The 24,938-nt window shown below is 45.6% G+C and overlaps 1 protein-coding gene and 1 non-coding gene across 7 annotated transcripts; one reads left to right on the top strand and one right to left on the bottom strand.

Annotated features, from left to right (window-relative positions):
- Window positions 1–691: 691 nt before the first annotated feature.
- On the bottom strand, window positions 692–13,257 carry LOC109782336 (probable NOT transcription complex subunit VIP2). Of its 6 annotated transcripts, XM_073502739.1 has the most exons (18): window positions 13,067–13,257; window positions 12,699–12,788; window positions 11,292–11,465; window positions 10,680–10,795; window positions 8,018–8,123; window positions 7,753–7,916; window positions 7,210–7,561; window positions 6,253–6,459; window positions 6,077–6,178; window positions 4,225–4,310; window positions 4,064–4,144; window positions 3,423–3,857; window positions 3,212–3,264; window positions 3,084–3,125; window positions 2,283–2,427; window positions 2,114–2,184; window positions 1,911–1,996; window positions 692–1,021 (listed from the first exon to the last, which is right to left on the bottom strand). In XM_073502739.1, the coding sequence occupies exons 3-17, from the start codon at window positions 11,305–11,307 to the stop codon at window positions 1,939–1,941; spliced, it is 2,034 nt and encodes a 677-aa protein (XP_073358840.1). In that variant the 5' UTR covers window positions 11,308–11,465; window positions 12,699–12,788; window positions 13,067–13,257; the 3' UTR covers window positions 692–1,021; window positions 1,911–1,938. The 6 variants fall into 6 exon arrangements, 1 of the variants encoding a protein (XP_073358840.1); XR_012188307.1 differs by lacking the exons at window positions 10,680–10,795; window positions 11,292–11,465; window positions 12,699–12,788; window positions 13,067–13,257 and adding exons at window positions 8,284–8,386; window positions 9,164–9,474 and having other exon boundaries at window positions 2,099–2,184; XR_012188305.1 differs by lacking the exons at window positions 10,680–10,795; window positions 11,292–11,465; window positions 12,699–12,788; window positions 13,067–13,257 and adding exons at window positions 8,284–8,386; window positions 9,287–9,471 and having other exon boundaries at window positions 2,099–2,184.
- Window positions 8,018–8,095, top strand: LOC120967681 (small nucleolar RNA snoR35). The gene has a single exon (XR_005761407.1). It is a non-coding gene; the product is annotated as a small nucleolar RNA snoR35 (small nucleolar RNA).
- Window positions 13,258–24,938: the final 11,681 nt, after the last annotated feature.

Below are 24,938 nucleotides of genomic sequence, written 5' to 3'. Positions count from 1 at the left end.
TCATTATGGTATACGACTTCTAGTCCAAGTCAGTTTTGTACCCCTACCCCAAGTCGGTTTGTACCCTCTTATATACTCTTGTATGCCGCACCAAATCATCAATAAGCAACAGTTTTATTCAGCTTTCAGGTTCTATGCTTTGTACAATGCGGATCATCATCATGCTAGACCACGAGCTCCATCAGCTCGCCTGCCTCGTACCTGGTCCACGCGGCCATTGGGAAGGGAACCACTGCTGGCTGCTCTCCGGCGCGGCTTTGGCGTCGTGGTTACTACTACTCCCTCCGTTCCTAAATATAAGTCTTTGTAGAGATTTCACTATGAACCACATACGGATGTATATAAATGCATTTTAAGTGTAGATTCGTCCATTATGCTCCGTATGTAGTCCACCTAGTGAAATCTCTACAAAGACTTATATTTAGGAACGGAGGGAGTAGCATGCATGCTCGAGGATCTTTGTTGGCAATAAGCCATGTCCGTGCGCTGGGTGCATGCGGTCCGTTCAGGGCGTGTGTCGCGATGGTGTGTGTGCACCTTGTAAGGCTGCGGCCGTTGACCATCTGTTGCGAGTCCAGGCGCGTATGAGCCGGCCATGGCGTGCTGATCGGGCGGGCTAGCAAGAGTGGTTAGTGCATGCTAGGTCCATCAGTTAGTGCGTGCGTGCGTGCGTGTACAGTGGCCAGATCCATTTATCCATCCATGATCCATATATCCATGCAATGCACACTCCTAAACTGTTTTGTAAAGGAGCAATAGATAGACATACATACAGGGTGTACTGTAGACTCCCCATCATTGATTGTAAAAAGAAGCAGCAGCAGCAGCAGCAGCTATGTAAATGTAATGTAAAGTTTAATGCCCAATTGTACCATCCATCCATCCTTTAATTTTCCTCCTAACAACCATAATTACAAACACCACCTTTTTTTTCTCTTCCTGCTGTAGCCTCCTCTCCGCATATCGACATGACTGACAAGATACTTTCCTCATTCATTCACTACATATATAGCCTGGCCTGCTGTCAACAAAAGCCAACCTAGTCAGTCAATCAATCGAATAGGATCCCAAGCTCAACACTAGAAAACTCAAATTCTCTACTATCATTATTAGAAACATAAGAGGAAACATTTGCTTCTGCCAAAATAACATGCCATCTTTGAAAGAAACATCATGCCGGGATTAATTGTCAAGTGCATAAAAGCAACAGGGACCCTCGAGGCTTCTCACTTTCCACCAAATAGAAATTACAACGTTAACATACTATCTTTCCCAACGACAACCACAAGTGCTCAGTTGGCTGGCGGCACAAATCGACCGCTCGCCCACCCACGTTCGAAGCCCAGCCTCGGCAAGTACTCGCTTCTAAATAAATAAATGCCCTGGTGCTACTGTTTATGTGTCAAGTTTTTTGTGTTCGACAAGAAATAAATAAATCTTCCTGGCTACAATAGCCAATAAGTAAATAACTCAGTCAGAGTGCTGTTTAACTATATTTATATACACATTTCACTGCAAAAGACAGTACCCAGTTTTCTCAAAAGAAAGCGGTTTGAATTTTTCTATTATTTGTTTTGATTTTTTTTTGTCAGGGCGGGTGCAGCTGACCCTGGGCTTAGAAGTGGATTACCGCTGCTGCAACGTTAACATATTTTCTTTCCTCGTGAGAACCAAGCACAGCAGTTGCTCGGTTGGCTAGCAGCATGAGTCGAGTGCTTGCCCACCCATGTTCGAGGCCCCGCCTCCATAGGTGCCCTCTTCTTTTATATTTAATTAAATAGATGCATTTTCTTTCCTACAATGGCCACATGGAATATTTCTTCCTACCTAATAGTTGCCTACATAAATAAACCAAAGTGCTGTTCAACCGACATTAATATAAGTGTTTCACTGCAGAAGAGAGTATCTACCTTGACAAATTAGAGCAATGTCGCTTCACTATGTTTGTAAAGAAAGCTCCCTATTCATGTACAAGAAAGCTAGAGTCAGGAGGTACCTGAAAAAAAATTATATTGCATTGCATACAACAGTGAGATGTTTGCTCTATACACAGAAACAAGAACTAAAATATATTTGTAGCCAGGAAGGAAGACCTTACCCAGAAAAAATTCACCTAACAATTTGGGATGCGGAAGGGAGACTTGGCCTTTTCTCTACTAGCTCATAATGGAGAACAAAGTTATCCTGCAGCAAACCAACATACATGCTCAACTATCATATGCAATGCAACAAGTGTGTGCGTAGAGATGCTGGATATTCATTCACGAGATGGATGCAAGTACCTTACGGACTGTCTCCCAATTGCCTTGATCAAAGAAGGCATAAGACCCCCGTTCATATGTAGGAGTTTTGACAAGAGGCTCCATGTTAGGAATTCTTGTGAACCATTGCCGTGCTTCTTTATGGTAATACCATCCACGATTATATCTGATGAAAACAGTACACATGCATTACATATCATACAAAATTTACTTGCTGAAGCTCTGCTCAGTTGTGATGTGTTAAACTAGGTCGTGGGCAAGGGTTAAGATAAGTAAGATATTGTTGCTATAATTTTAGGGAAGACATGTGATAGCAAAAATGGATAGCCTACAAGGAAGTTTGAAGGATGCATAGCAATGCTAAACATAAACTGTGCAACTTAGCAAAAATAAACAACAGCACCAAAAAAATCATCAAAAATAAATAATAGGAAATGTTGATATTTGATAGAGAAAAACCAGGAAAACGAAAATGGAACATTCGTGCAGCTTCAGGTAGCTAAGTGGATCATGAATACATTCAAATGTTGCCAAGTTACAGTATTCACCAGAAAGATAAATAAATCCACAAGGCTACTTAAATTTTTGTGATAGATCCATGACAGTCAATGGGCGTATCTGACAGGTTACAAGTTAATATTCGTTAGCATTATACCTTTGATCAGGACATAGCAGTATGTTCCCTTATCAAATGTTAGCACAAAAAGTTCATATTTCTTGGTAAAAGATTAAGAACATTAAAAAGTGCATGCATGATGATCCAATTATTACATCTGACAACAAGATATTTAAATGAGATAAGCAGTGAACCCATGTACTCACAGTTCATTGGCCGCACATATTTGAGCTTCATCCTTCGGCATGCTGAAAACAGAAGACAAAAGGTAAAACCTTAAATTTTACCAAAACTAATGGCCAAAGCCAATAATACATTCAACTAGCAAAAGTACCTGTAGAATATGTATAACAGTATGAGTGTCTGAAACTTCTGAAAATGCATAGGCTGCACGCAGCAAGACAGAACTTGTTACAATATATTTACCATAAAATGAACCGGCTGCATCAAAGAAAGATTCTGGGCCTTTCTCGAAAATTAATTGGTTTAAAACATCGATCCCATTAGACAGAAATGGGCAACAGTAGTAATTGGCGGGAGCTTACCTGTAGTGCTGGGGGTTGCTCAGCCACATAACAAGCTGGAGTAGTATATTCGGGTTCTCCTTTTGCTGGTTCATTTGAAAATGGAGAGCCAAATGTCTTGTACAGATTGTCGGGTGAATTCAAATTCAAACCCAACGTTGTCAAATCTATTCCCAAAGCAAGAGATGACAAATCAGGATCATTCATCCTTATAACTCCCAGCAATCCTAACAAGCCGTATGGATCAGGTGGGGTTCGGCCTCCCAGAATGGGCTTTAGACCATGATCCGCATATGTCTGTGCAGCTGAAGAAGACATCTGCTGCAACCTGAAAGGACTCTGAGTCTGCGGCTGCTGGTATTGCTGGAGCAGTTGCTCGTATGATCCCAAGCTAGAAGTTTGACTCTGAGAGTTTAGTGGTCTTAGTCCAATATTTTGGGGCCCACCGCTCTGAATCTGACAAAACATAATGAGGATTATTACTCTGTGTATGTATTTACAGGTAAATAAATATGAGCAGTAAACCTGAATCATGATGCACCTTAGTTTTATTAATATGAAGAATTGTCAAAATAAAAAATATCTCAGAACCATGATGACAATGCAGGAGATGTTGAATGTGTGATGATCGTTTCAAAGGATGGATTTCCGATATAACTTACTGAATTAGCAGCACCCTGCTGATGTTGCTGACGATTTGGTTGGTAATTACTTCCCAAATTAAACCCAACTGACCTTGACATCTGTGCACGTGTTCATAACATGTCAAAATAAATGCTCGGGGGGAGAAACAAGGATTCAAAGTTCAGAGACATGAACCCACAGGATATTGTGGTGCTTGCATTACAGGCACATTCTCATGAAGCTGTTCCTTGTGATGTAACTCCATAGGATAATCTGAACTGCCACCTGATAATTCAAACTGTCAGTATTCTGTATAACTCACCGAAAATGGAATAAAAGAGGAATGTATTAAGGTAGCGCAATGATCAACCAAAACACATACTTTAGGAAAGAATTCTAAAGCCTCAAGAAACACTACAAAGGTCTTATTTTATTCCATGCACATTTATAAAGCATTAAATCTTGAGCATGTCACACGTGGAAATAATAGGTCCAAAAATTGAAAGATTAAAAACCATGCAGAACACGTGGCACCATTAAAGGAGAACAACACCAGAGTTGACCAGAAAAATGACAGACTACATTTAGTAGGAAGATGGTTCATCAGCCTAAACTGTAATCATAATACTGAGATATTAAAAATAAAAGACAGTATATTTACATTTGGGCCTAAAGGCGCAAGTGCAACTATTTGTATTCATCCGTATGGCTGTCTTGATGCCCCGAAGCGGGCACAAGAATACAAATTATCTGAGACACTTTACAAAGTTGATGACTCAACGTATGCGCATGGATGGCCAAATTGGTAACTTCGGCAGAAGTCTCTATAAAATGCTGCAGCTAATTAATTTTCAGGATGTTATTTAGATCCATATTGGTCCACACAGTAGGTCATGAGGCTCATAGTTAACTTACTGCCACAGTAAGCTTAAATGAATTATAACCATAGTAAGCAACAGAATTAAATTGGCTTAACCACCCCCCAATGGCTTAGCTGTTATGCCTCAGATCATACCTACTCCCTCCGTCCCACAATGTAAGACGTTTTTAGAAGCTACGTTAGCTTCTAAAAACGTCTTACATTGTGGGATTGAGGGAGTAATATTTAGCTCATGTTTTATATGAAGAGTAGGACCAATGGAAAACACAAAGGGTTTAGGATGCCCTTCCATCTATAACCATAAGTCATGATATGAGAAGCTTACAATAAGTTCTCTATACGAGTTCTTGCAGGAAAGACAAATTGATTATCTTCCCTTAAGGTAACTAACTAAGAGCTCTATACCCATATCGTGTATTAACATTGTCCTACATATGTCACAAATAGTGCATACTTCCATTTCTCGCAAAAAATAGGGGTACTTATTACTATAGGCATCTGAATTGCGACACACGTAGGCATGTTGCAGAGAGACCCTTTTATCCAAATGTCGTTTGGCGCATTTTTCCTAGGTGGCCACCATAAATTCTAATGATGATTCATGGTAATTTCAGTTAGAGCATCACATGATACTTTTCTGCATTCCCGTGAGGCCACGTCAGCTACATGGGATCTTGCCCCGCTGGCCCTCTCATGAAATCTTTGCATCCTCGTCTTCTCACATCTCTCTATGATTGTATTCACAAAAATGGTGTGCCATAAATTTTGCTGCAACGGTCACGGCACCTTCTAGTTAGGTCAGTGCAAGGTGTCAAGAGAAGTAGAGAACACAACAATACCCTTCAAGCATATAGAAAGGTTGTGAGCATTCGTTGAGTTGAGGAGAAGATCACAGCATTCATACTACAGGACTAATAAACCAATGGACTTTACCGCAGATAGAATATTTTATGACGGAGTAATTATGTTGGTAACTAAGCTGTTCAAATACTGAGGTTCCATAAGTACAGAGTAGCGGGGCTGTATAATAACAGGCATGAAGCCGATATTAGAACTTCAAGATCACAAAGTAACACAACTAAATAATCATGCTCCACTACACCGAAAACATAATGAGAACAATCTCACTGAATCAACAGGCAGGTTCTAGAATTAATTCAACTGTAACAACCTTTAAATCCTGGCAAAGCGGGGAAATCTTCGTTCTGAATACTGAACTCCTGGTTTTGTTGAACAATGGAGTTAACACCAACTCCTTGCTTCCGTAGTGATCCTGCAATTAAGGGAGATTGGCAAAGAATCCTCCAAAAATAGGGGGGAATATTTACTGTTTTCCAGCAATTTTACCATATTGTCCCTGTGGACCACCAGCTGAATTAGGTCGACCAGTCAATTGGGGGAAATCATTGATGTCGAATGGAGCGCTGTCACTGGCGTCATGTAGCATCCCTATAGAACCCAAAGAACTATTTACTGGTTGCATTTGGTTCTGGGACAATGAAGCACCAGACGTTGGGTATGAGCTTCCAATCATATTCATCAGTTGCGACGATCCTGGTGTTAAAGATAGAAAAAAGAACAAGCTGGATGAGAACATGCAGTTCAACAAAAGAAAATAACACACTGTATGCTTCTTTATCATTCACCCTCATGAGACTATCACGGTTGTATAAAATATAAACAAGCTTTTATCATAACCCAGCTACTATCATAAATTTAAATTGGTAATATCACAGAATAGAACAACATTAAGAAATAGGTACAGTAACAGTCACTAAAAAAGCAAGTACAGATATACTATGCAATAACCAACTATAAAATGGATATTCTCAAATACTACTAAGAAAAGTTTCCAGCAGCCAACATATGCCTGCAAAAGAAAGAATAGCAATGACAGGAATTCCATCAATGTTGGACTTAAATATTTAAGGTAAAATTCTTAATTGTAAAAGTTGGCTCCCATTGTACAGATGTATCAAAATGCCTATTGCCCCAGATAGTGTCACTTCCAAAATTGAAGTATGCAATACACTATACTATAGCATCACATGGTTCATAAGTTATGAAGCGTGAACATTAACGCTACCTACTGTGTTTTCCAAAAAGAAGGTCCAATGAAACCTATATCATAAGGGATGTTAACCATTTATTTCATATGCCCAACTTTTTTTCGTAAGAAGTCAAGGAACAGAGCATTAACATAGCAATGGTTAAACATGCTTAAAAATAGTATTTCGAGCTAAAACATGAAGCTTAACATAAATCTATGGAGTAAAAAAATCAACCAACAGTTAAGTAAACTACCTTGCGGAATAAGGCCATTCATCATCCTGTTAGATCCTTGCACATTTAGTCTTCCACTTGCAGCATTGCCACTAAAATCGATGCGTGATGAGATACTTGGCACCGACAATCCACCAGAGCTTATGTTTCTTCCAATGTTACTTCCACCCACAATGTTTCCCGTGGAGCTTGTAATACGTGGACCCAGGTTTCCTAAAGCTGGATTGCCAGGAACAGAATTTCGATTACCACTGGTGCCCAAGTTTGAGGATAAACCTTGAATGGTACCACCCATGTTCATTCCACTGCTGAATGCTTGACCTCCACCAACATTCATTCCTCTACCACTGACACCTGAATGTGCATGAGGAATCTGCAAAAGAAACCACAGTAAGACAGTAAAAATCATAATCCTCCACACGAAACCACAGCAAGAAGAGTATGTCATAATTAAGCCAACAAAATTGCTGATTAGATTGCAAACCCATTAACATGCATGTTCATGATGTTTCAACGTATATAAATAATAATGCCGCAAACCTCCACGAAGGTGGGCATTCGAACCTGAGACATGGCAACAGGGAGGTTGTTTGAAGCAAATCTCCCAGAAATGCTCCCTCCAGGCTGTTGAACACCGGAGGATGGAAGGCCACTCATCGCAGCATTCCTTTGTGCAAGTGATCCAGGCATATTTGGAAGACTATAATTTCCATGAATGTTGTGCAGACCTGAAAAATGCAGAAAATGACAATAGTTAAGAAAGTGTACTCAATGGATGGCGCACTATGTCAATGCACTAACCGAGCTAGTGTATGAATTAGATGCTCACCAGAGTGATGGAAACCTTGAACTGATCCAGATTGGCCAGAAAAGGATGTTGTGAATGGCCGTCCGGTTGAGTCTGGAAGGTTCGATGTGGAACTGTTAAGATTTGACTGCCAAGGAAGAAAGCATCAAGTTATCAAGACAAGTAATAACAAAACCTAGTAGACAGACAGAATTGGAAAGCGTATATATATATATATATATATATATATATATATATATATATAGTGAATGCATGGTAGTCCTCCAGTTACAAGGATAAGCAAGTACATTCAGCAAGCCGGACATCGTAGGCAACGGGACAGCAAGTCAGCACTCAGGTTCAACTGAAGATTGTCCACCAAAAATGCATGAAACAGTGATTGCCGCCAGTCTGAAACAGAAACGTACACATCCATTAGTTACTTGTAAATTAAAAAACCTCAAAAAAGAAAAATTGTGCGTTATAATTTAACTTGGTAATAAAAAGTTTGCATCTGAGGCACCCTTCCAATCCAACATAAACAAACGAGCTAGTCAGGACAGCATACAAATGTACAGATTTCAGCATCGAGGAAATGCAGCCGTTCTAGGAGGCACGCACGGCACGTACATATCTGAACTTGTGCTGCTGCCAAGTGCTTGAGTTTGAAAACAAAGGCAGGTCGGCTGGCTGTTGAGCAGCAAAGCAAACACTAGCTGAGTAACTATCCAGGACCGAGTGGTTGACGAGCGTATCGCAGAAGAGAAGCTGGTGGCTGCAAACAGCGTACAGTTAACAGCATACAGACTGTCGCTTCATGGCTGTGACCATGGGGCATATTTTCTTGAGCTCTGGTTCAGGGTTTTATTTAGAAAGAAAGAAAATCACCTGCCTGCTTGCTAGAAGTCAGGTGTTGCTTATACAAAGGAAAGGGTACATAGATTCATCACTACCTGTCCTGCCTGCCGCTGGATATTAATATTATGCATCTACTCTACTCTACTCCAGGCGACAGTAACAAACAGATGATATCATGGATGCAGTGCAGTCAAATGGAAGTAAAGTCAATTTTGGGCTAGGCATGAACAGTAGGATCGTTCCCATGAAGGGAATTCAGTGAATATGGCAGAGCACTGACAGATTTGCATCTAATAAATAATCCGCAGGGGCAGGAGGGAGTTGTTGTACCTAGCAGATAATCACAGAATTACGAGCACGCGCTACCCCATTTCACCACTACTGGGGTCGGGTGGCAGCTAGACCTAGCAGATGGAGCACCTTGGGGTGGGCGCGGAGGGAGGGAGGGAGCACCTTGGGGCGGAGCAGCGAGGGCGACGGGGCGACGGAGCGGCGACGCACGGGAGGACGGGGAGCGGCGGTCGGTGGGGCGGGAGCTGGCCGGAGGCGCGGCGGACGGCGGCGGTCGAAACCCTAGGCGGGCGGGCGCTCTGGGGTTGGGGGTGGGTCGATCGATCGGGACGGGTGGGAGAGGAAACGGGGAATAGTTTTTTTTTTTTTTTGACAAATAGTTGAAACTCTGACTGCCAAGCCAAACCGGTAACGGTCGCGCGTACTGGGCCACGATCTCGCATGGGCCTGGCGGGGCCCGGCCCGTATAGCCCAGCATCATCATCGGCCCTTTCTTCTCTCTACAGGGCCCGACCCGTATAACCTTGAACTGTATCTTTCTCGCTACTTTTTTTTATTACCGAGAGCGAACGGAGACTAGGAAAAAGGCTACTAGTAGCGCGGGTACCCGCGCTATTAGTATCACACTACAGCTAAAAGTTAGTAGTAGCGCGGGCTAAACTCACGCTACTACTAACATTTTACTAGTAGCGCGGATGTCACCCGCGCTACTACTAACGAAATAGTAGTAGCGTGTCTACTAGTAGCGCTCCGTTTTCCCCCACGCTACTACTAACTAATTAGGAATAAAAATCCATCAATTCCATTTTATGCATACAATTCTAACAACTAAAACAAGCCCAGATTTGTAATAAACCAGCAGCATTACACATCATTCCAAATCGAAGATTTATAATAAACCAGGAGCAGTAGAGCATATCCATACATCTACACTTATTGCCTAGTCACTTATTCCCAGCTAGTGCAACACATAGTTGAAGGCAAACAAAAATGCATAAAACACCAAACAGTGGCATTCTATCCCTCCAAATGATTTGCTCCCTCTCCATCCTTGCAATCATCTTCTTCTCCCTTATGTGCTTCTCCCATTTATGAATCCAAGATTTCTGTAAAGAGCAAAGAACAAATAAAATTAAATTTCAGCAGACATATATTTCCTTGCATGTTGTGTTATACAGTAGCTACGGGAATAAATATACAAAAACAAAAAAGTGAGTGATTTCTATTAACAAGAGATCGCCGATGTAATAGCTACAAACAAATGAACCTGCTACACCAACTTATATTATGTCTTACATTGATATTCTCCACGTGATACACATATACACCATCAACTATTTCTCATAAAGTATTTGTCAATGACTAATTGGGTTCTTTAAACTTCTAAGGGAAAGAAAGATGCCATGGCCTTGCTCGCTGCTAACCTGAATGGATGAAAGGGACATGCTTTGGAGTCTGCAGTACTTTGGAATGAATTTGAGAGTGTCACTTATAGCACTGGATGCCACCATTTATTTTCAGTAATGTAACTGCAGTAATGGATAATCTCACTAACCTCTGTAACTTTCTTTGACTGCCGATTATAAGGGTTGTCATCAGTCATAAACATTTCCATCTGAGATGGGCTTAAGTCGTAGAGGAATTGAGGAACGTTCTTGTAATTATCCATTACTGCAAGAAGGTTAAAAATAAAGCTTTAAAGCCACACGTAAAATAATTGGCATGGAAAGCATTAGGGATAAGGTACTGTTGCTTATCGGCTCACCATAAAAAGCTAGAAACTGCTACAGTTTGTAAGCATGCATATGTGTTTCATATGAGGGCATTTTACATCAAGAGTTTGATGAGACAAGACCACCTAGGAAGATAAAAACATGGACATAGCATGTCTGGCACTTATGCATAGTCAACTTGCAAATGACTACCATTTCTCCCCTGCGGGTTTCCTTAAAAACACTTCTACGGCTTCTTAACAACCACCAGGCAGTAAAATTGCCTTATGGATACATTTTTTCCCTACCATTTGGTAGACAATATGAAGATGATATATTGTGCATGTCCGGTGAGGCGAGGAGCCGGACATGCTACAAACTATGCATCCACAAACTACATTAATCTACATGCCGAAAAATAGGAAGAGAGTTAAGGCAAGCAAGTTGTTACGCACCTGTGAACAGTGTCATTGTTGTGGTCGATCGCGGTGTCTCTCTCTCTCTCTCGTGTGAATTTCCTCGAGTAACTCAAGAAAATATGCTATTCTGCTGAATCTGCTATTCTGCTGCTGCTTACCCAAAATATGCTCGCAACTCGACAGCATCTAGAGTAGCTCCCAGGACTCAACCTGCCAAAAGCAACGACGACCACAGTTGAACCACACATGCATCAATTCAACAGTACTAGCCTTTTACATTACAATAAACATTGATTTTGGTTCATCATACGACAAGATAGTGTGTGTTCATAAACGTTGATTTTGAACCTTTGTTTATTGGACCTGAGTTACATGTTGCCAAAGCTTCACTGAAGAATGGTACACTAAAGAACTGAAGCACAGAGTGGCTCACTTAAGTTCAGTTAGAAGATGCCCTGGATGGGATAAGTGAAGACTGATAGCTACGTCGTTGCTGTCGGAGTTGATGCCATCAAACTGGAATTACAGAATGATGGCCATAATGCAAATGCAGACACAGAATGCATGAACCTGGGTTACTTGCTGTCAAGAGAGACCACAGCCAAAGCTTCACTGAAGAGGTGGTACTCTGAAGAACGGAAGCACATCGCGGCTGAGTTAAGTTCAGTTAGTGGATGGCCCAGATGGGATAAGTGAAGACCCGATGGTAGCGTTGCAAAAACAGAGGAGGGGCTACTCCGTTTCGGGCAACAACAATGCCTTTTAGTTTAGTATTTTTCAGGTACGTGACAGGACAAGATAGGTAGTTAGTGGTGAGTGCCACGGTGAAGTTGAAGCTTTCTTTCTTGGGTTTTTATCATTTATGCCACCGGTTGTGTCCCACTGCTCAGTTTTGCCACTAGAAATTTCAACCGCTCAAAAATGCCTTCGCTTCGTTAGACACATGCCCAAAAATGTCACTAGACACCATTATGGTGATCTCAAATCTCTTTTGCCATATTATAATGACATAAATAACTATGGACCAACATGCCAGCTCTCCCTCTATCTCACTACAATAAAGTGTGGGGCCTACTTGAGCCACACTTATCATTGTGAGATAGAGAGAACTGACATGTGGGTCTATGCTTATTTTTTTCATATAACATGGTCAACGGGTTTGAAATGAGAATAATAATGTCTAATGGCATTTTTGAGCAAACATCTAACGAAGTGATGGCATTTTTGAGATATGTAATAGCATTTTTGAGCAAGCATCTCACATATCGATGGCATTTTTGAGTAGTTGTAACTTCTAATGGCAAAACTGAGTACTGAGACACAACTGGTGGCATAAATGGTAAAAACCCATCTTTCTTTAGGGAAATGTTAGACTCACATTAGTACATTACAGAGAGAAACAAAAACACCAAGTAGTACTAGAACTATGAAAGTCACTCTTACCTTACTTGGTCATTTTGTCAAACACCTTCCGTGCGACAGCAGCTTGCACTGCTCGCATATCACGGTCTTTAGTTGGTTGTGCCTCTTCTTCTGCTCACACAGGATACAAACAAGACAATGTTGTCATGTCCATCAATCATACAGTCAAGATAAACAAATCGTCACTTTATAATTTCATTTCCTAGTGCAGACACTACATCAGCCATCAGGTGTAATTTGGCATCGAATTTTCACTGATGACAGCGACGACGGGCGAAAGGAAACTTTTTGTACTCCTCCCACATCGTGTCATGTTAGTCCATGCTCTGATAAGCCGATGAACACACTGAAAATGGCAGCTAGCTGAACCCGTGGATGCGCCTGCTTACCAGGTCGCAGGTGGCGGGCTCGACGTGGCCGGGAGACCCCTCCTCGTCGGTGTGCAGCGGGGCGCCGCAGCTGTAGCAGCAGGCGACGCCGGAGGGCGTCTGGCCAGGGCCCTCCGCTTCTTCTTGCGGCGGCGGCGCCTCTCGACATCCTCCTCCGGCGCGCGCGTGCGGGCGCCCACCAAGGCCGCGGCCGCGAGCTGCCGCCCCAGGTACACGTCGTCCCGCGTCGGCGCCGCGGGGCCGACCCCGTCCGCCGGAGGAGGCGGCGAGGGGGACGAGGCGCTGGGGGAGGCGGTGCGCACGGGGGTGGAGAGGGAGAGGTACGCGGTGGCGGTGGCGGTGGCGGACAGGTGGTGCTTGGTGGGGACGGCGGGCGGCGGCGCCGGGGACTTGGGAAAAAGGAGAGGAAGAGCGGGCGGAGTGGTCAGGCGAGGCGGAGGGGAATTTGGGCTTTGGCCTCCGCGAGCTATGTGTGTATACATGCGTTGGTGGTTCTATAGTAGTAGTGCTGGGTTTTTACCCCACGCTGCTACTACGGCCTGTCGCGGGAGGCATGATGGAGACTGTAAGTGCATCTAGTGCCACCCTTAGTTGGTTTTGGAGTATTGACGACAAACCTAGTTGAGGGACTAATGTGTTTGTGATAATTGCAGGATAACACAGGTAGTAGTCCCACATTGATTCGGTTTACTACCAGAGATGACCCCTAAAAATGTATGAAAACACTGAAGACAATGGTGGTCTGTGAAGATATTCACTACGAATATTATGACTTGAGAAGACATTGATGTGAAGAGTATGGAGTACGAAGACATAGTTGTTACGTAGTTTCCTTTTCTTCTTTGTTGAGTCATAGGAACCACCGCACTGTTAAGTGGGGTCCAAGTGAACTAAGTCAGAGTGACTGAAGTGATGCTCAACCAAATCCTATGTCTTCCAGCGAAGACAATGAGAGCAAATCTTATCCAGAGCCGGATAAGTCAGCTTTACTTGTAGCCCAAGTCAAGCTGTCGCGTGTGTTTGAAATCTGACCGTTGGAACACGTGTCAGTTCCTTAGTGACCCAGGGTCATTTCGGACAAATCAGGTCGGGTTGCCCAGTGGCTATAAATAGCCCACCCCCCACACCATAAATAGCTCAGAGTTAGTGCACGTCTTTTGTCGTTTGAGAGCAACCCACCTCGAAGCCTTTGAGAGAAAGATCCTTGCGAGGACAAAGCCCAAAACACCCAGAGCCAAAGAGTGTTAGGCATCACTGAAGTCTTTCTGTCTGTGTGATCTGAAGACTTATTGCACTTGAGGACTGTGAATCCTCCAGCCGGTTAGGCGTCGCATTCTGAGCATCCAAGAGTAATTGTGGATTGCCAGTGAACGAAGTCTGTGAAGGTTTGAAAGTCTACCTTGAAGACTTACCAGAGTAATTGGGCGAGGACTGGGTGTCCTTAGCTCAAGGGGAATAAGGTGAAGACGCGGTCTTCTGAGTTGAATCTCAGCCTCCCTAATCAAACATAAAGTTGTCACAGCAACTGGAACTGGTCCAACAAATCCTTATCCTCATCGAGCTACTGGTTCTATCTCATACCTCTCTTTACTTACCGTTTGTCTTCGTGAAGTCTTTGCATGCTTGCCTGAACTGATTGACTTCACTGTGTGAAGACTGTTGTTGATTGGCTTCATATCATCTTCCATCCTGATCCATACTACCTAGCTGCTATTAGTCTTCGTGCTTTCACTTCATTGCGTGTATGACTATGGCTTGTTTAGGGTGTCACGACCGGTTTTTCAATAAAATATTTATTGAGAAACCGACCCCTTTAACGGACCAGTATAGAAGAATCCTTCTTACTGGTAGACAAATACTTGATTACAGAAATCCAGAAGTACTAAATATTATACAGGATTGAGCCGAGGTTGCCCAATAGTATATTACAAGTACGCCGATACAAAACATAAAGGCGGATATGACACGAGGGGTATGGTGGCATAGCTACTGACTCGTAATAAAAGTGGTGGTGGATATGTCACAGTGACGTGGGTAACATGACTCCTAAATCTTACAGCTCATCGAGCGTCGGAGTGAGGCTCGAGGACTTTTATTCTGGGTAGCGGAAGCGTATATAATACAATTGACCAATTTCCAGGATCGCACGGGACTGACTGGGACTCCTCTAGGCGTCGGACTCGCTATCGAACTCTTCATCCATAAGATCGCCTTCGTCAACATCTGGCCAAATCAACAAGCCAGGTGAGTACTATGAAAGTACTCGCAAGACAGTTTGGACATAAGATATAACAAATGCAAACATGATGCACATGATCAGATTTGCATTGCACACTCAGATAATAAAAATTTGCACTGCATGACAAGTAAAAAGGAAGTCAGGCGGTAGTCCTCCTGAAATCCCAACGAAATACTGAAGGCCAATCGAGTGTCTGAACTGACGCCTCGAAAGGGCAAAAATAAATTAACAATGCCGCAGTCGGGCGTCAGGGCGACACCACATAAAGGGCTTATATCGAAAGTAAATAACAAGGATGCCACAGTCGGACGTCTGAGCGACATCACATAAAGGGCTTATATCAAAAGTAAATAACAAGAGTGCCACAGTCGGACGTCTGAGTGACATCACATAAAGGGCTTATATCAAAAGTAAATAACAAGAGTGCCACAGTCGGACGTCTGACCGACATCACATAAAGGGCTTATATCAAAAGTAAATAACAAGAGTGCCACAGTCGGACGTCTGAGTGACATCACATAAGGGCTTATATCAAAAGTAAATAACAAGAGTGCCACAGTCGGACGTCTGAGCGACATCACATAAAGGGCTTATATCAAAAGTAAATAACAAGAGTGCCACAGTCGGACGTCTGAGCGACATCACATAAAGGGCTTATATCAAAAGTAAATAACAAGAGTGCCACAGTCGGACGTCTGAGCGACATCACATAAGGGCTTATATCAAAAGTAAATAACAAGAGTGCCACAGTCGGACGTCTGAGCGACATCACATAAAGGGCTTATATCAGAAGTAAATAACAAGAGTGCCACAGTCGGACGTCTGAGCGACATCACATAAAGGGCTTATATTTCATTACTCGAGGTTCAAGTAGCTCATGAATTTAAATCATCTCAAGGAAATACTCAGGTACGTAATAATAAAAAGGTTAGTCCATCCACAGTAATAACCTTCAACCTGGTTTACCGCTCATGTTTGTTCACCGGGGATTTTCACGGAGACTGTCACAGAGACGGACGCTGAGACTGATCTGGATACAGATATGGAATTGTTGACCACGGTCCTTGACCATGGACATGATTTCTCGGAAGGTTTTGACTCTGCAGAGTTTGTACTTTTAACCACAGCCAACGGATTTCAGTAGTCACAAAGGACTAGTTCCGTTTGCGGTATTTTAGGAGAAACACATCTAACCAGTACACACCCATTTCACATTCCGCTGCCAGGAATCACCCTAGACAACGTTCAAGAAAAAATTTAAGACGGGGAGGCTACAACCTCGCGTAGCATGGGATCAAATTTATATTCGCGCGCTCTAAGGGGTGCCCCCCTCTCGGTCCCAACCGGAAACACCCATGCCCCCTGACCGGATGACTGGCTTTAATCCAGGGCCATGTAACCCTCATCACGGCCTCTCTATTTGGTGTGTACACAGAAAGAGGTTTGCAACTTACTAAACCGTATTCTTTACAGAAAACATGTGGTAGCACGAAAAGGGGCGGACGGTAACGTGACTCGGTCCACGTTAACGTCGGAGTTTAACGGTTGACATAAGACTGGCATGCTTCAACAATACCATCTTACCACCTTTCATGTCACCACATGATCCGGTTGTTTCTCATCCAGGAGATCACATCAATATTCGAAGCATATTGGAAGTTGCCTTGCAGGCAACATAACACCACTGATGCATACATAAACCTGCTATGCACTAACTATGCGAGCAAACATGCAAAACACTCATCACATCAAAGGTTCAAATGTGCTTGCCTGGTTCGGAGAAGTCAGAGTCTAGCTCGGCGAAGTTCGCGGCTCCGTCACCTCCTCCGGTATCTACGGTATAAAGAAATCGTATACTAACGTGAATACCGTGTGTGCATAAAAATTATTCCAAATTTTTTCCAAATAAATACCATAAAAAACTAGACAAAAAATATAAGACTGACAAAAAAAGAATCAATCAAAAAGCATCTTTTGTCTAAAAGATATAAGGGTTTTAGTCCAAGGACTAATCTGTGATGAAACAGAAAAGATCCAGGGGCTAGTTTGAAAAAGCAGAAAACGCTTCGGTACGAAATACGCCAGCCCAGAAGGAAAACACACTTTGCCCGAAGGCGCCTTCAGAAAACGGTTCGAAGAAAAGAAAGAGAGGCTGACGGGGGGGTCCCACCCGTCAGGTTCAAACTCTGAACAGGGCTCGCCGGCGCCCGAAGGCTGCGGTGGTCGCCGGCGTTGATCCACGGCGAGGTAGGGGGATCGGAGGGTACCTACGGGTTCACTGTGTCCTTCCGCGTCGGTGGGTGGTGGACTTGACCGTCGGCGAGTACCACGACGACGGCGGCCTTATCTCCGGCGGACGGCGGTTCGGGTGAGGATGAAACTCTCCGGTGGGTGCTGCAAACCTCAAATTAGGGCGCGGGTTAGAGAGGTGGATGCACTAGGAGGCTACTGGCATGAGTTGAGAGGCGGGGGTGCACGCACTGGAGCGAATCTTGCCGGATCCCGAAGCGGGTCGAGGCGGCCGGAGTTGGGGAAGAAGACCTCCTCGAGGCCTTCCCAGTGGCTTGGCGTGGTTCTTGTGGGGTGGAGTGATGGTGCATGGTCGAGATTGAGCTCGGGACCTCCTTTTATAGACGATCCGAGGAGGTGGCCGTGAACGGGATAACGCCGGCGAGCAATTACGGCGGGGCAAAGGTTGGGCAGGAGGTTTAGGTGATTTGGCATCATCGTGGTGGTCCACTGGTACCGTTTCTTAGTTAAAACCTCGGTCGGACTCGGGTAATACACCGGCCCTCCACGGAACGGCCGTACGGGCACGTCGGCGGCAGGGAGCGTGCTCCGTGCCTTCCAGTTCACGACAACGGCTCTGCAGTGTGCACAGGGGAGGGGACGGCCACGCGGTGGCCTCTGGTGGCTTGGGCGGTGCTGGACGGCGCCGTCCCTTGCTGCGCCTCTCTGGCAGCCGCAGCGGGCGCTGCTGCCGCCACTCACGGGGAAGCGCACCTCTGCCAGCTCGCCGCCGACGCCCGCAAGCTTCCAGGCGACCGTGCGGCGCGGTGGATAAGAAGGGGGAACAAGGAGCAAGGCGCCACCGCGGCTACTGTTGAGATCGAAGTGAGGTTCAGAGGAAAACGACACTGACACCTAAAGCTGTTTCTCTGAAACTCTGAACTTCGACAGGCACAGTGCATGCCAGGTGTTCGACGTTATGATCTGGGCACGAGGAAATTTTTTCTGGAGCTGGGGCTTGGTGAGGTGACCTCTTGATGCATCTAGAGGCTGCCTGAATTTCCTCAGATTTTTAGGATAAGGGAACAAATGAATTTCACCAAATTTGGCAAATATGGCCCAAACTTGCAGCAAGTACATTTTGAAATATTTGAACTGGGGACCAGTGGATCTTCCTGGATCTTGGTTGAGGGTCCTAGGGACTAGCCAGGGAAACTTGTTTGGAGGCAAAACTCAAAGGAAAACTAGTGGTTCCTTTGTAAAATTCTAAGGGCCAAAATAGAAGACAGAAAAGATATTTGATTAAAAATAAATTGAGATAAAATCATGGGGGAGTTAAACTTGCTAGATTTGAAGCTTGTCTTGACTCCAAGTGGGAGGATGGCTTTTGGGAGGGGGATTTCAACTTAGGTTATGGCAAGAGGTAAATTTGAAAGGGGGGGGGATCACTCCATAAGCCATAGGGCTATTTATAAAAGAAGAGATTTTCAAAAACTTCCCGAATGAAAAACATTTGTGTTGAGTCAACACAAGATGAAAAACCTCCAAGGCCAAAGATCAAGTCTTGGATGAACCCAAACAAAATACTTGTCATAAAAGAAGATTTTTGAGAAGGAGAGTCCTTTTAAAAAAAATAACCTCCTTCAAATCAAGTAAAGGTTTTGATAAAACCAAATAATTTTTTTTGGGTGTCACATAGGGTAGTCTACCTTCCGCTACATATCAATAGGCTTATTGTTGCTGTTTGTCTTTGAAACATCCGTGTTTGGAAGACTTTCATAAAAATCGCCTATTCACCCCCCTTCTAGTCGATAACTAGCACTTTCAATTGGTATCAGAGCGAGGTGCTCCCTTGTCCTGTGTTATTCGGTTTAACCACCTGGAGTTTTAGCTATGTCGACTGCAGGGATAATCAAAGTCTCCGCTGCGTGCCCTATCTTCGATGACACTGAATATCCCTACTGGAAGAATAAGATGCGTATGCATCTTGAAGCCATTGATGTCGATCTTCGGTATGTCGTCAAGAACGGCGTTCCCAAGGCCGGTGAAGGCATCACTCCTGCTGATGTGAAGAGGTTCATACAACTGGATTCAACTGCCAAGAACATCATCTGTGGTCACCTGACCAAAGGACAGTATGGCCGAGTAAGTGCTCTGGAAACTGCAAAGCTAGTCTGGGACTGACTCTCCAAGGTCAACGAAGGCGTCTCAACCCAGAGAGACCAAAGGATCAATGTTCTTCGCAACCTCTTCAACCGCTTCAAGAGAAATGACAATGAGAATGTTCAGCACACCTTTGATCGCCTCACTGATATCACAAATGACACTACAAAAAAAGACACATCCGTGACATTTTGGGCCGAACGAAATTTTTTTCTATCATACTTATGACACTTCTATGACGATAATTGTGACAAAACCCGGTATCATCATAGATGTGGTGGGCTCCTACTTCTATGACAAAAAATCATGACAGAAAATGGGCTTTTCGTCCTGGGCGGGCCGGAGACGCAGCTGCATGACATTCTTTGGGCCGTCCATGACGAAAAAACCGTGGTAGAAGCGAGGGCGAGGAAAATATCGGGGTGTTCCCGGTTACGGTGGGTGGTCGGGGCCGAGCGATGCGCGTTTCTCTCGTACACGTACGCGCGTGTGTGCGAGGCGTTGGGCTCTAACTGAACCCGAGCGAGGCGTTCGCCTACTGAACCTAGAGCGATTGCACTGCAGGCTACGCGTTACTGAATCCGAGTGATCGATCGATGGCTGTTAACTGAACCCGATTGAGCGATTCCTTCGCTACTGCTGCTAACTGAAGCCGATCGATGCTGCCTCTGGATGAACAGTGAGCATTGCTGGGGGGTTTGGATGAACAGTTCCCGGTGGGGGTGGATGAACAGGACCCTGTGGTGTTGCCTCTGGATGAACAGGACCCCGATCGATCGAGCCGGTTAGGGCTGGATGAACAGGACCCCGTGGAGGGCTGGATGAACAGGACCACCCCGTGGAGGGCTGGATGAACAGTAGACGGTGGAGGGCTGGATGAACAGTAGCCCATGGAGGGGTGATTGAATAGGAGCCCGTGGAGAGGGCTGGTTGAATAGTAGCCGGTGGAGTAGCGCGCGGTGGAGGCTGGATGAATAGGAGCTCGTGGATGAACAGTTGCAGGTGGAGGCTGGAGGAGGTCGACGGTGGATGAACAGTAGCCCGTGGAGGCTGGAGGGGGTCGACGGTGGAGATGAACAGTATCCCGTGGAGTCCCGTTTTGCGGTACGCCACACCCCTCCTGATGAACAGGACCCCCGTTTCGACCGTAGCGCTCCAACACAAGTCCGTTTCCTCCGTTTTGAGGTACGCCACACCCCTCCTGATCAACAGGACCCCGTTTCGACCGTAGGAGGTCTATTTCCTCCGTTTTGCGGTACGCCAGACCCCTCCCGATGAACAGGATCCCGTTTCGACCGTGGCCGGTCGAACACAAGGCCATTTCCTCCGTTGTGCGGTACACCAGGCCTCGTTTCCATCGGTTGTTCCGTCCAAGCCGGTTGGCTCCCACGCGTTCCGTTGCCTCCCGATGAACACGACGCATTCCGTTGCCTCCCCATGAACACGACGACGACGCAGTTTCTCCGTCTCGACCCAGCCATGTACACGAGCCCTGACCGTACGTATGCGCGAGTAGGCGTTCGAGACCCCGCCCGTATGTACGTACGTGGCCGTATTTTCTTTCTTGCACACTGGCCGCTATACGTACGTGTACATGCTACATGCGCGCCTCTACTACGACACGTGCGCGCCTCTACATCGACCAGTATGTACGTACACGTTCGCGACCAGAATGACAACGCTACGTACGCTTCGACCAGGTGGGTCCCGACTGTCAGGCACTTCCTTGCGTGCGAAGATGTAGCTGGTGGGTCCCAGCAGTCAGGGGGCGAATCATTTTTTTTTGCCCGGACGCACTTCCTTGCGTGAGAAGATGTAGCTGGTAGGTCCCAGCAGTCAGGGGGAAATGTTTTTTTCGCGAAATACGTTTGCCCGTCCGGTGGGTCCCTGCTGTCAGGTGGAGGAATCATTATTTTCCGCGTAATAAGGAGGCACTTCCTTGCTGCGGCCGTGGACCCAACTGTCAGCCTCTCCACGTACAGTCCACGTCCGATGGAAGCCGTTCCTTGACCACGTTGACCACGCCGCACCGAGAGCACTAGGACGCTGGACGATGGCGAGGCCTAGGAAGGGGACGACGCGGCAGTGGATGCCCACGCGTAGAGGAGTATGAGGGTTCACTGGTTCGCTGCGGTGTGAGGCTGCCGTCGCCGCAGAATAACAGGGGGTGTGGGTGAGTAGAGGGATGGCCTGGCCAGCGGTGGGAGTAGCAGGGGGCGGTGAGGCCTCCGCGGCATCGCAGCCGGCCACGGGAGGCAGGAGCACGAGGCACGACCGGCGCTGATTTGGGCGGCTGGAGCAAGAGGACCAGAGGTTGAAGAAGCACTACGGCCGTTGGATGGACATCGTACGGTCACTAGAGCTAGAATCGTGCATATTGACTAAGTTGACAAAGCCCTCCGTCCCCGTCAACTTAGTAGGCCCATAAGTCAGCCTCCCACTATACTGGGTCCCAGCTAGCAGGGGGAGTATTCATTTTTTGTGCTTAATAAGGAGGCACTTCCTTGCGTGCGAAGATATAGCTGGTGGGTCCAAGCTGTCAGCGGTGGTAACATTTTTTCGCGAAATACAGAGGCCCTTTCGGTGGGTCCCAGATGTCAGGTGGAGGAATCATTATTTTGCGCGTAATAAGGAGGCATTTCCTTGCGTGCGGCCGTGGACGTAGCTGTCAGCCTCTCCACGTACAGTCCACTTCAGATGCATGTCGGTCGTTGACCACGTTGACCAGGCCGCGCCGAGAGCACCAGGGCGGTGGACGATGGCGAGGCCTAGGAAGGGAACGACACGGAGCCAGGGAAGACTCGGCAGTTGTTTCCCACGCGGAGGGGAGTACGACTGTACGAGGGTTTACTGGTTCGTCTGCCGTTGCCGGAGAATAACAGCAGGTGTGGGTGAGTAGAGGGATGGCTAGGCCAGCGATGGGAGTACGGTGGGGCGGTGAGGCCTGTGCGGCAGCACAGCCGACCGCGGGGAGGAGGGAGCAGGCAGTCCCGCCGGCGCTTGTTTGAGCGGCTGGAGCAGGAAGAGCAGAGATTGAAGAAGCACGACGGCCGTTGGATGGACATCCAACAGTCACTTCTTGTGCGTCAACCTTTTTTTAGAAAAGCCTCAAATCTGTGGAAAACAGCATACAGCCCATCTGCCATTATTTATAATAATTTACAGCCCATTTGCTAAGGTTTTTTTTGGAGCCCGTATTCTTTTTGTTAGCATTACAGCCCATATTGTGGCCATGGTTAAAAAATTATACGAATTTTTGCATATTTCGGTGCGGTCCGAACTGTTTTTAATCCCGAAATTTTGAGTCACATTCAAACTAATTTTAAAAATAAATGTATATTAATATAAAATTCAAAAAAATTTCCACGCATAAAAATCAATGCAATTTAAAATCTCAAAATGAAAAAAAGAAATTTGAAACTAATTGCCGGTTTGATGTGTTTTAAAAATGTATAGCCCATTTCTCATTACTGATAGGCCATTTTCTCGGCCAGCCGAATGAAGCTCTCCTCGTCTTGAAAGATTTGCAGCCCAACAGGCCTGACAAAGCGACTTACTTGGCAAATCACAAAAAAACTGGGCTAGCCATTTTCAGAAAGAAAAAAACTACTGGGCTGGTCTGTGGTAAACATAAAAGAGAAGGTTGTCTAGACAGGGCCATAGTGCCCCGCACAACCCAGTTGACACCCTGCTTCCGTCTCAAAAACAAATTAGATAAATGCCACTCCAATTATGGCGATTCATAAAAATGCCACTGCAATTTCCAAACTTTGAAAAATGCCACTGCAATTTTTGTAAACTTTGGAAAACGCCACTGCAATTTGCCAAGTAAAATACGGTGGCCCGTCCGGTAGGTACTTGCTGTCAGGTGGAGGAATCATTATTTTGCGCGTAATAAGGAGGCACTTCCTTGCTGCGGCCGTGGACCCAGCTGTCAGCCTCTCCACGTACTGTACACTTCCGATGGAAGTCGTTCCTTGACCACGTTGACCACGCCGCGTTCCGTTGCATGCATGCGTCCATGGGCATGGTGCGTCCCCACTGTCAGCCTCTCATGTATAGTCATCTTCCGATGACTCTCGGTTGTTGACCACGTTGACCACACCGTGCCGAGCGCACCAAGGCCAGTGGACGACGGCGAGGCCCCAGATTGGAACGACCCAGAGATGGGGAAGACGGGGCAGTGGAGTCGCAGATGGAGAGGAGTGGGAAACTTGACTGGTTCTGGTGCGCGGCAGCACAGCCGCGGTGCCGCCCACGGGAGACAGGAGCAAGAACAGAGGTTGAAGAAGGAGCACGGCTGTTGGATTAACATCTAACGGTCCAGCTGCTAGAATCATTTGTTGATTAAGTTGACAAAGCCCTGCGTACTCGTCCGCTTAGTAGGCCCACAAGTCAGCCACCAAATCTGACGGGTCCCAGCTCTCAATGGGAGGAATAATTTTTTCGCATAACAAGGAGGCACTTCCTTCCGTGCGAAGATACAGCCGGTGGATCCTAGCTGTTAGGTGGAGGAAACATTTTTTTCAGCTTAATAAGGAGGAACTTTCCTTGCGTGCGACCATGGACCTCATGGGTCCCAGCCGTCAGGCTCTCCACGTACAGTCCTCTTCCGATGACTCTCGTTTGTTGACCACGCCGCACCGAGCGCAGCGAGGCGGTGGACGACGGCGAGGCCCCGGACGGGAACGACTCAGAGATGGGAAGATGTGGCAGTGGAGTCGCAGATTGAGAGGAGGAGAACCTACAGAAACCAGCACTCGATTTTTCATCAAGCCCCAAAAACAATGCAGTACTATGTTTGTTTTGAGGCCGAAAACATTACGGCAGGGGTTGAGCGGGAGGGGGCAAGACATAGCAAAAAGATTAAAAAGAGCTGATGCGCCGTTGCTACCCTAACAAAGCAGGTGCAATTCTTCTCGGGAAGAAGGTGTGTCGTTGACACCCACACGTCACATACCCCACAGTAGGCATACTAAGAAGTTCACACACAAGTACAACAGAAAAGGTAAACATTCGTATCAAACTCAGGTTCACAGGACACGTTCATATTCATAGCCAACATTCACTATCAACAACTCAAAAGATTCATATATACACAAGTTCAGCATGTCTATGGATCCAAATGATTGATAGATCACACAACAATATTCATAGATAATTCACAAAAAGATTCAGATATACACATGTTCAGTATGTTTATGCATCCTAATGATTGAGATCACAACCAATATGATCCAT

Source organism: Aegilops tauschii, chromosome 6 (genome assembly GCF_002575655.3).
Source record: "Aegilops tauschii subsp. strangulata cultivar AL8/78 chromosome 6, Aet v6.0, whole genome shotgun sequence".
In the NCBI taxonomy this organism is placed as follows: Eukaryota; Viridiplantae; Streptophyta; class Magnoliopsida; order Poales; family Poaceae; genus Aegilops; species Aegilops tauschii.
Note: the sequence above shows the minus strand (reverse complement) of the source record. Positions and strands in the feature narration are given on the sequence as shown.

What these genes read in the sequence shown, in the direction of transcription:
- LOC109782336 (XM_073502739.1), bottom strand. An exon ending in AGTCAAAGAAAGTTACAGAG is followed by an intron (nt 8,124 to 10,679) that starts GTTAGTGAGATT and finishes CTTCCTTGGCAG; the next exon opens with TCAAATCTTAACAGTTCCAC. An exon ending in ATTGGGAGACAGTCCGTAAG is followed by an intron (nt 2,185 to 2,282) that starts GTACTTGCATCC and finishes GGTTTGCTGCAG; the next exon opens with GATAACTTTGTTCTCCATTA.